The sequence below is a fragment of the Phoenix dactylifera genome, unplaced genomic scaffold (genome assembly GCF_009389715.1).
Source record: "Phoenix dactylifera cultivar Barhee BC4 unplaced genomic scaffold, palm_55x_up_171113_PBpolish2nd_filt_p 000345F, whole genome shotgun sequence".
Classification (NCBI taxonomy): domain Eukaryota; kingdom Viridiplantae; phylum Streptophyta; class Magnoliopsida; order Arecales; family Arecaceae; genus Phoenix; species Phoenix dactylifera.
In genome coordinates, this window is record NW_024067804.1 from 256,507 (window position 1) to 268,259 (window position 11,753).

General features: G+C 40.5%; 1 protein-coding gene across 2 annotated transcripts; it reads left to right on the plus strand.

Moving 5' to 3' along the window:
* The first annotated feature begins 7,523 nt into the window (after nt 1-7,523).
* Nucleotides 7,524-11,402, plus strand: LOC103716153 (uncharacterized protein At4g15970-like). 2 transcript variants are annotated; one of them, XM_008804040.4, is made up of 3 exons: nt 7,524-7,850; nt 9,840-10,208; nt 10,640-11,402. In XM_008804040.4, the coding sequence occupies exons 1-3, from the start codon at nt 7,710-7,712 to the stop codon at nt 11,129-11,131; spliced, it is 1,002 nt and encodes a 333-aa protein (XP_008802262.3). In that variant the 5' UTR covers nt 7,524-7,709; the 3' UTR covers nt 11,132-11,402. The 2 variants fall into 2 exon arrangements, with proteins under 2 accessions (XP_008802262.3, XP_008802261.3); XM_008804039.4 differs by having other exon boundaries at nt 7,532-7,859.
* The last annotated feature ends 351 nt before the right edge of the window (nt 11,403-11,753 follow it).

The following is an 11,753-nucleotide window of genomic DNA, read 5'->3' on the forward strand; positions in this document are numbered from 1 at the left end:
GCCTCCACTGCTCCTACATCCACTCCCCAAAGCACCTTTGGGAATTTTCACTATAATCCACGATTACAGTACGGTAGTTTTGCGAGTTCACTACCCAACTCGTTGTTTTACACCGGGCTAACAACAAACCCTATAACCCCCAATTTCACTTAGGCTTGGGACGCCTTTCCCTTGTTCCAAGTCCCTTGACTGGAACAAGCACCACAATGAAAGGTTTTACAAAGGATTGAAAAGCTCTAAATAAGCAAATATGACAATGATAAACAATAGAACCCGGAAGAATCCTTTTGCCGTTGGAAGCGTGGGAAATGATGATTCTTCCGATGTGGATCGCGTAGGCTTGAGTATGAGCTTTGAATCCCGAGCGGAAGAGAGTGGTTGAGCTTGAAATCACTTGGGAAGCTTGAAAGTACTTGATTTCTTCACTTGAATGCACTCACTCCCTTGAACTTCTCTCTCTTGCTTCTCTCTTAAATGATCTAGCTTTTGGTTGGTGAAGAGTTGTTGAGAAGCACTTAAGAGGTCCCTTTTATAGCCCAAAAAGCAAATATAGCCGTTAGAGATAAAATAAAAGAGATTTGAAATTCAAACCAAACCTGCAAAAGTTGTCAGTCGCGTCCCAGGCGCTCCGGAGACGTCTCCGCTTCAACGCGAGACGTCTCGGCTGTATAAATTTACTTTTCACTTTGTTTGGGGTCGACTCGGTACTTTACGGGGACGACTCTGGAATTGTATTGTTTGAATCCTTGTTTTTCTATTTTTCTGAGAGGGTCGTCTCTGTACTTTACGGGGACGTCTCGGCTTGTTTGCACTTTTTGCATGGGGACGACTCCGCTGCCTTGGGGACGACTCCGCTGTTATAACTCCGAAAAACATGTCTTCTGGAATTCTCTGAGAGAGTCGACTCCGCTCTTTCAGGGGACGTCTCCGCTACCTTATCACCGAAAATGACATCCTCTGGAAAACCCTGAGAGAGCCGACTCCGCTACCTCGGGGACGACTCGGGAAGTCTGCTTTTTACTTGCGGGGACGACTCCGCGTACGGTGGGGACGTCTCGCGCATATCTCTTGAAAACTGCCTTTCTGCCGCCACTGAGAGAGTCGACTCCGCTACTGAGAGAGTCGACTCCGCTATCGCGGGGACGACTCGGCAGGTGCCGGGGACGTCTCCAGACGTGCCAGTTCTTCCTGTTTGTGCCAGAGACGTCTCTGAGACAACCCGGAGACGTCTCGGCTGTCCCTGAACTTTTTCTTTCATCTCAAAAATTCTTCAATAAGTTCTTAAAAAATCATGGGAACTTGCCTAGACATTTTTTAACAATATTCTTGATAAAATACATGAAATCCTCAATTAAATTGTTAAGATAAATGGAATTATACTCTAGTATTTTGTATTCATCAAAATCCATTAGGGGGTCAACAAAAGCCAACTCCTCCTGACACCCCATCCGCCGACATACTACCATCGAAATTCACTTTGAGATAACCAAGGGGTGGGGGTACCCAAGTAACTAGGGCGAACTTGGGCGCTGTGATAGCAGAAAGAGTACCCCAAGTGTCCCTGGCCATCTCAGAAGAGAACCTAATGGTAGTAGTATAAACCTCTCTGGCAAGACGCATGGCTCTGTCCACCACCACCCGCTGGGGTAACCGCCTACCCTCAAAAATACCTGCATTCCTGTCCAACCAGATCGAATGAGCCAAATATGCCCACTGAATTCCGGCCTCAACAGTGCTAGGCCGCCGCATGGACACTCTCAACCAGTGAATCAAATTCTGTGTCGACTCGACTGAGAGGGGCAGCAATGTGGGCGATCGGCTCCAAATACCCATAGCTCTGGGACACCGCAGAAGAACATGATCCATCGTCTCCTCGGTCTTCGAACACTCCTCACAACACTGAGTGATCTCACCCCTCGCCGTGCTAGCAAGCTCCTAGTCGGTAGGCAGCCCCACGCCACCTTCTAGATAAAGAGCGCCACACGCGGGTGAATCCGCATCCTCCAAATCCAACCTCCCTCTATCTGCCGTGCTGGCTCCCGGCTCAACAACATGTAAATGTCCCTGGCTCGCACCTGCGTTCGCCCTGTCGGCCTCCAGACTAATCTATCCGCCCCCTCCCGGGCAATAACAGGTAGGGCCAAGATCATCTCCGCCAGCTAGGGCTGGAAGTGGGCCGGGCCGGGCCGGGCCAAACCCCTACCCAAGCCCGACCCGAAATTTTTTTCCGGGCTTCGGGTCGGGCCGGGCCCCGAATAATTTTAAAGGAATGAGGCCCGAGCCCGGCCCGAGCCCGTTTGGGCCGGCCCGAGCCCGTTTGGGCAGGGTGCTCGGGCCATCGTCACCGATGGGCGGCCTTCGCTCTTCAGCCACCGCAGTTGCTTCCCAGTTAAGCCTTGGACCATCGATGACGATGGCCCGAGCACCCTGCCAACCCTTTCCAAATAGATTTATCAAATAGACTTCCAAGTACTGGATCTCTAATAAACCAATAAATCTGGAAGCAAGAACTATCTTAGACGATGGAAGTGCAGAACAAACAATGCTCAGTGATGGCACTAATGAAGAGGAAACCATGAATGGAGAAGTTGAAGATGCCAGTTCCTTGTCCAAAGTCCACCTTTCTGATTCTAATGATGGATCCACTGGAAGGGAAAATGATGCTGCAGAGGTTGATCAAAAAACCCTAACCTGAGAGCCGACTAGAGCCGATGCAGCTCAAGTGACGATCAATTTTGGCGGTGAGGGGGTGGAGCCTGGAGGAGAAGGGAGATGAGGGCGACGATCCGAGACGATTGGCACTCGGCGAGTCGGCGACGACGACGATCAGCGCCACAGAGGAAGGAGGAGAACAGCAAAATCGGAAGTAGGGAGCCTAACCTGAGAGCCGACGACGACGAGCCGACGACGACGAGCTGCCGACGACGAGCGGAGAAACCCTAGCACAGTAGCACTCGAAAACCACCGCCGACGAGCCTCCCCCGCTCTCGTCTCGCCTCTGCACTCGACGAGCCGATGACGACGAGCCGCCGCCGCCGACGATGACGAGCCTCCACCGAACCGTAGACGACGACGACGACGACGGTCTCCTCCGGGCTGGCCCTCTGCAAATCCCCAAATCGGCAACGGCAAATAGTGAAATAGGGAAATCGCGATTCGGCAAGGGGCAAGGGCTATTGCCTTCTGGAATTCGGGCTTGGTTCGGGCTGGCACTGGGCTCGGGCTTGGTCCGGGCCCGGGCCGGGCCAATGGGAAACCCGAGCCCGGCCCGATAAAAATTTGGGTTTAAGTTTCCAGCCCGAGCCCGGCCCGATAAAAATTTGGGTTTCATTTTCTAGCCCATAGCCCGGCCCGCGGGCGGCCCGACCCCACTTCCAGCCCTACCGCCTCCCCAAATGCATGCCAGCTTTTGCACTGTATTGGGTATTCGGCCTTTGTATTCTCTTGTGGGCTGGGACTGGGTCCATGGGCCTCTCCTTTATCATCTATTCAGCAATGCGGAAGGAGAGGAAGAAGCATCTTTTATGTTTATATTTTGGTGCTTTGTATTTCCATCTATTATTTTCTCTCAATCTACAATTTTCACCTAAATCTTGATCATGACAATATTCTTTATTAGTCATCACCACACACTAACTTCTAGTGGTTGGTTTGAGTGAGAAGTTAATCATTTCCTGTGAAACACAAATTAAATAGTCTGTACCGTGATATATTTGGTTGTCCCTTATTTTTCTTTCTATAACTTAGATTTATTTCTTGTGAAAGGGAAACACCAAAAAAAATTAAAAAAAAGCCAACCAAGTTTTAACCTTGCAACCATCTGGAGTTTTTTTTACCAAACAATTTTTTAACCAAATTTCACCCAACAAGGAAAAGGTAGCTTTTAATATGTTTTTTTTACTCTTATTTTATATCTCTCAGTTGACTCACTTAATATATTATTTTTCCTGACACCGGAGGCCCACTGCATTGTCTCTCTTCTTAGAAGTTTGAGACTACATTCTATTGTTTGACTCTAATATTTTATTTGACTCATGATTTCCCTTTGCCAAGAAGCTCACTTTTTTCATAAAAAAAATAACAAAAACATGCTCCTGATTCCAATTTGGAGTTCCCTTTTTCCAAGAAACTCCCTCCTTCAACGTAGAAAAAAATTTCCGTTGCTTAATTTCTTATGAACCTTTGAGCTTTCTTTTTTTTTTAACACGATCCTCGAGCTTCTTGGCAACAAATCGGTATGCAACGAGGCTACAAGCAGATCGTTTTTAACGCCCATCCAGCAATTGGATGCTATATATTTATACTTACCCTGAACCTAAGGGCAGAACTGGTTGGGTAAAACTAATAGGTTGGGTTGGATGGGCCGGATCAGATAAAATTATAAAAATTATTTTTTAAATATAAATTAATAAATAAAAATTTTAAATATAGAACGTAGCAAACTAAATTTTTAATAAAATAAAAATATAACAAACAAAATTACTTTTTTTTGGAAAATTAGAAGTATAGAAAAGAACAAATTAAAGTAGTCCAGATTTATGGAAATTGAAGCAAGAATTCGTAATTGTATCAAGATGTTCCATGAGAACTGAAAAAAATATGATTATAATATAGTAGGCAAAATAAAATTTAAAAATAAAGAATCGATTTAATACTGAGTTAGTGGATAAAAATCTATGTATGGATGGAGAGTGGCAGAATAGTTAGTGTCCGATCAGCTTGGAGAGGAGTGGTGTGACATTATGGCTAGGGTTTGATTGGAAAGTGAGAGAACGACTGGAAGACGAAAGTTACGGAATGAGAGAGCAGAGAAACTAGATCAAAGGGCGGGGAAGGAATTAATAGAGTTACTATTTTTGGATCGAATTCGGAGCGGATTTTATCATTATTTGCACTCGCTTTATATCCACTTCAAGTTTTGAAATCAAGACCCATGCTTGTCGGCGACTCAAAGCAAGTCGGATAGAACCCTCTCCAAGCTACCGAGTAAATTGCAGACCCTATAAGCTTCTTCTCGTTGATATATAATATATTATGAGCAAAAATCTAATTCTACTATTAAAATATTTGAGCTCTGGGTTTTGACTCCGCCCTAGAGTTCGGCTCCAATTTAGCATAGGGGTGGCAACCATAATAGTCAAATTTGTAAGGCTTGTTTGAATCTATTTTGGATCGGACTAAATTATTGGCCTAACAAAAGGGTCAAAGTTAGATCTAGATTTTGGATCTCTTGGATTGTATCTGACCCATGTTTATTTGGTCCAACCCGACGGCCACCTAAATATTGTTCAACTTAAGCTGTCCAAGAGATGAAGAGACCAAGTCGGATACTCTTTGTAGAGCATGGCACTTCATGTTCCCACTTCCCGAAATTACGCGTGAAAACGTGGAGCCTCTCAACCACTCCGAACTGGATTTTCCTCCCATTCCCCACCCTATTTCCTAATACAGCGCATGTACCAACTACTACAATGGGAACTCTTCCATTTCCACTCCACCCCAGCTTCGACTCTAGTTTTCTCATTTTTTTCCAACCTTCACCTCTCAAAATGTCTCAAATCCACCCTCTTTTTCTTTTCTAGTAAGATAGCTCCACCTTTTATTAGCTCTAATTTATCTCCTTATAAAAAATATAGCCCACTGTGCTCCTATTCCTCTCTTATACCCAATTAAAAATCGTAAAAATTAGAAAACCTCCAACTAATCTAGACTCCTATTGTTTCCTTCCATTTCTCTCTCACCTCATCTCTTAGAATGCACATGCATTCCGTATGCTAGAGACCAATAGACATGGGAAAAAAAGCAAAGAAGCCCGTGCATGCTAGTCTCCAGGGCCTTGTCTCCAACTTATGGTGGGTCCTACACATATATCACATAGATTTTTATATAAGCACCCAAAATCTATCCAGTGCATAGTTGATATGAGATAAAATATATGCTCATATAGATTCTTACATACTTCCATCGTCTAAGCTTTGGCATCCTTGCTAGGTTAAGGATACAAATCCATTCAGATCTAATCCCAAGCCCAAATAGACTCGTATTGCAGTGTTTCCTAATCCATATAGATCAGATCCACTCTAATATCATTTGTTACAGTCTAGGACTTTATCCAAAATGGATAACCAGAATGTATTATTTGAATTCTTTGGCTCTATGTGAGTATCTAATATTTACTCAGTGTATAGACAATATGGGAATAAACATATGTTCGTATGGATCATCATAACCTATTAGCAAGAAAAGAGCCAATACTCTAATGGAAAAAATACAAATCCTAATACATGTTAAGTTATAAAAAAGAAATCATGCCCTTATATTGCACATGCAAATTACACAATGCATGCCAAACTCTAATTACATGTAATGAATAATATGGTGGATAGATTGTTGTAGCATATGATCTTCTGTATAATCTTGCTAAAAAGATAAAACTTATTTTAGAATTGGATTTTTTTTGCACATATATTCCTACAAATATTGCTTCCTATGATTGTCCGTGAGGATGCTTGATTTAAATTTCTCTTTAAAACATTACTATTTGCATGTATAATATACACCCTCAAATCATCATTGCAATAGTATCTTTTTCATTAAATTTTTGGCCGTAGTGTTAACAAATAATAGTTTAAATCATAAATATGCACTTTTACCTGAAAAGAAGGTATTTTTAGTACAAATCACTCATTTTCTTCTCATTTGTATTAAGGTCACAACTGTTATTGATCCTTTCATTTTCATTACCTTGTTTTTTCTTAGTAAAAGGTCTTTATTGTTATAATTGCGTCCATACATGATATGGACCTTACTATTGTTTTCCTTCTCCATCAATTCCACATAGAATGAAGATGGGACTTGTACAAGAGGTCCGGGGTTGACAATTTCATTTCATAAAATTAAGCTATTTTTTTTTCAAAAAAGTAAAATGAATCTAAATGAATGAAGATAGAAAAATAAAAAAAAGGGTGCTTTCAAGTGCCATCTCATTGTTGTAAGCGTTTTATATAAAAAAAATTTGTACATTAATCATAAAACTTGCTACTCAGGGAATTTTAAAATCACCAAATTGAACATGATATGAGGTGTTCATAAAAAAAAAAACATGACAGAGGTGAAAACACATCCATTGGATGGTCTTAAACAACAATATCCTCTGGGAATATAATGTAAGAAAACCCGCCAAGCAGAGTTGGGAGAATAAAAGCAAAAATTCCTTGCGTTTATTTTATCTAAAAAACATGTTTTGTCTTAATTTCTTTGATTTTTTAATTAAAAAAATAAAAAAAAGCAGGTCGAAGGAAGTCAAGGTGATTGCTGCTTAATCAACCTTCTTAACTGGAATTCTCACCCAAAGTAGTTCACGAAATGACATCGTTTGTTTTTTTTTAAAGATTTTCGAAGAACTATGTCCGGCCGGTCCGGAGCGAGAGCCGGCTACGACTTTTAAAATTCTACCCAAGTCCCGTCAGAGAAAGACCCTCTCATCCCATTGAAAAAATCTCTCTTTAGCCCAACTCCATCCATCCAAACCTCCTCAAGTTGTTAATAACACAGACTTTTCGTAAGATTTATAACAGCTTTATCGAGACGTAATTTAGGAAAACTACTATTAAGCAATGCTCGACACAGTTCCAGCAACATGACTATATATATATCTCTTCCCCTCCTTCCTCCCTCTCTTCCTAAAAAGAAGCCTCACACATCAAAGGATGATGAAGCTGAATGATTTCAAGCCTCTCATCTGTTTCCTTCTCGGAGCATTCGCCGCCGCCGCATGCATACTATCATACCTGTCGATGCAACAACCTGGAGGGATAGAAGGGCTACGAGTCTGGGGGTTCGGAGCTGAGGTAACTGAGGTATATATGCACCTCTCTTTTTGCACCATTAACAGCTGCACCACTACCTTCTAGTTGTTCTTTTGTTTGGCTTTACTTCTCTAATGCTTTCTCTTGGAACTCGTTTTTACTCTCGATAGGTTTATTTGTTATATACTTAGTCTCCTTCTCCCCCTTCTGTCTCCTCCCACCTTGCTGCTTCTGCCTTTCTGATGTTTAATAAAGTTTCTTTTAGCGCTTAGGACCATCAAAGACTCAAAAAAATTATGTTATGTAATTATATGATAAATATTATTAAGAAGGGAGCTAATTTGGGCCCAATTCATTCATTCTTCCAAATCAACAATTGTTCAAGAAGCATAGGCACTGCGAAATGAAGTTGATGAGATGAAGCAGGCATCTAATTTTGCAGTCTGAAAGAAAAGGTTCCTATTACTCATGGGAATATTTTTTGAAAAGAATCTCATATCCCTGAAATTTTGGTCAATATCCTCTCCATTATTTCATGACTTCTCATCTACTACTCTTAGCCACAGCAATCCAAAATCTTGGTCCATGCCGGCCCAGATATTAGTGGCACCAAGTCTTTGGCACATGCCTTTCGTGCTCGTCAGCCAAGATGAGGTTGACAGAATGGTACTTATCTAGTTTGGCAATGACTAGTTCCCTCCTTATCTGGCCAAAAACTTTGCAACAGTTTGCAGTAGGGAGGAAATGATGGATATAATCCCATAACTTGAGCCAACTGTCTGAAATTTGGATCCTAATACTGTCTTTGATTAATTTTACTAAATGGATCTGCATATAACAATAAAATATTAACAAGACAAAATATTCTGAATTTTGATTTGTTATCATTTATTGGATTAAGATAAAGACCATGAAAAACTACATGAGTTTCTCTAAAGTCATAGTTGTTGGATCTATTGATCGAAATATAAGTCACGAAAACAAAATTATTACGGTGAAACATTCCGGTTAATATCAATAATGAAAAATTGCTGCACTAACATAGTTGTTTTCTTTTATCCAAATTTTATGTCCAATCCTCTTTAACTTATCCAACATGGAGTGATTAAGATTGAACCATGGATTTACATATAATCAGTCAGTTATCCATGATTTTTTTTCAAAAAGGACAGTGTGGATCATGTTCTCAAACATGAAACTGCCTCCACTGCTATGCACCTTCGTGCCACCAGGAAGATAGGTTGGATTGATGTAGGAAGCATCCACGAGAATTCTCAACAGTTGTTCTGTTTGTCATTGTGACTCAAGACCTTGTTCTCTGGCTGTTTTCTGTTGAACCTCGAGATCTTCGATGCATTTCTGCAAGTAGACGATGGCATCGGTCAGGGGCTCAAAGCCTTGCACAGGCTTTGTATATCATTCTTTTACAGCATCCTCTCGCCTGTCTTCTTCCACCATCTGATCCATAAAAATTTTGGCGTGTTAGAAGTCTTACATGTATTAAAGTATACTCCATCCTGGATAATCATGTAGGGAAAAAAAATTCAGTGGTTTTCATCAACTTCCTATGGAACTTGGGCCTAACAAGTTTATAGTTTAGAACCAAGGATTTGTCTGAAGCAGTTCAAATTCAACTTGAATACCAAGACACTTGCTAGTTATTTTTGGCGATCAGCTTTAATGACCTAGCAAATTTTATTAACTAATCAGCAAGATAAGCTCGCTTTTAAGATATTCAAGTACATATCTCTGTCCTAATAGTGGCACAACTACTTTGGACTGACAGTTCTAAATCTGTCTGGTTTGCCAAAAGTCTAACTTCTACTAAGAAAAAGCACCAAGATAACCATTCTTAACAGGTTTTTTTTTCTTTTGGTGGATTCTTTGTTGAAGCTTCCCCAAGATATATATATATATATATATCAAAGTTACTTCACCATCTAGCTAGAATAAATAATTAAGATGCTGCTAATCTGTACCTTCCTATCAAAATTTCTGATTTCATATTGACTAAATTTTCACTTGTGCCAGCAAACTGTGGACTATGAAGGTTTGGGCAGGGTGTTGAAGGATGCTGCGATGAATGATAGCACAGTCATACTAACCACACTTAATGAAGCATGGGCGGAGCCGAATTCTATCCTCGATCTTTTTCTTGAGAGTTTCCATATTGGTGAACAAACAGAGCAACTTCTAAAGAATTTGGTTATTGTAGCCATGGATCCAAAGGCATTTGACCGATGCCGGACAAAGCACCCTCATTGCTATTACCTCAACATTAAAGGCATGAATTTTGCTGCTGAGAAGAGATTCATGACCCGAGACTACCTGGAGATGATGTGGAGGCGGCTTGATTTCCTAAGAACTGTTTTGGAGCTGAGACACAACTTCCTTTTCACGGTATGTCGCATAAAATCTTCTGCTTTTTTTTTCTTTTTTGCGCTGAGTTTCTACCAGTGACAAGCACTATCATATATGGTAGTCTTTTGTTACTCTAATCTTATCCTCAATTTCAAATTAACTGTTAATGACTTTCAAAGACAGTTCAAAGGGTTTTCATTCTTCTCTTAAAGAACATCTAGATGAGATGCATAATTGGAAAATGATACCATGCGATCATCTATGATATTGGTATAAGGACCTAAATGCTGCATTTGATTACATTTCTTTCTTGGACAAAACAATGGCATGCATTCTTGATGCTTTTTTTTTAAATAAATAGTGCACATATGTTGTAAAATCATTTTAAAGAACAAAAATATGAGTTCCTAAGTAAACCTCTTCCATGTACGTGGTCATCTTTTTTAACATGATCTACTTTTGGCTGGCAGGACATGGATATTATGTGGTTCAGAAGTCCTTTCCAACACTTCTCTGGCAATTCTAATTTCATGATAGCTAGTGATTCTTTCAATGGAAATTCTTCTGATCTACACAATTATCCCAATAACGGATTTGTCTATGTGAAATCTTGTGAACAAACAATTGAATTTTACAAGTATTGGTACTTGGCTCGGAAACTGTATCCAGGCGATCATGAACAAACGGTATTAAACAAAATGAAAAAAGACAGCAATTTTTTCACCAAGTTCCAACTAGAGATAAAATTTCTCGACACAGCTTATTTTGGTGGGTTTTGTCAACCTAGCAAGAATCTAAACAAGGTTTGTACAATGCATGCAAACTGCTGCGTTGGTATGGCAAATAAACTCTATGACCTGAGAATTCTTCTTGAGGACTGGAAAAACTACACAGCTCAACCAGCAGAAGAGAAAGAACAGGGAGGGTTCACTTGGAGAGTTCCAATTAAATGTAAGCATTAATAGCAAATCCAGGGGTCTTGCATCGGGTGGCGTTGCTCCTACGAAATGTAACTAGTGAGCATTTTTATTCGTTTGTTGCAGATTATTGTTTCTTAATTCTCCAAGCTCCATAACAACATTCATGTAACAGAAGGAAAAACTTTCCAAGTGAAAGATGTTTCCAATAATTTGTAAGCCTATCCGCTCTATACCTTTTGATAGCTTACTAAGATGAACTGTTCACCTTATCATTTGATTATTCTTCTACACAAATAAACCATGTTGTACTTCACTTAAATGCCATCTGCAGTGAGTTATCCAATTCTCATTACCAGCATTCCTCTAGACAATGTCAGATACCGACGACACCTTTTCACAAAATGCCTTCTAACTCTAGTGTTACAAAAAGTAACAAGAGACACAATGTCCGGAAGCTTAGTCACAAGCTTAGGATTTTGGAATGATTCATGAAAGATGAAAAGATTTGAAATCAGGAACATTGTAAAGGTTTGAATTTCAGAAAAAAATAGTACAATAAAAATCGGAAGATTTTAGAATATGTAATAGCCTGGGAGAACTAAAACAAAGGAAGCAGCAGGGCGAAACATCACGGACTCATTTGGTTCGTGGGAAGATTTTTTTC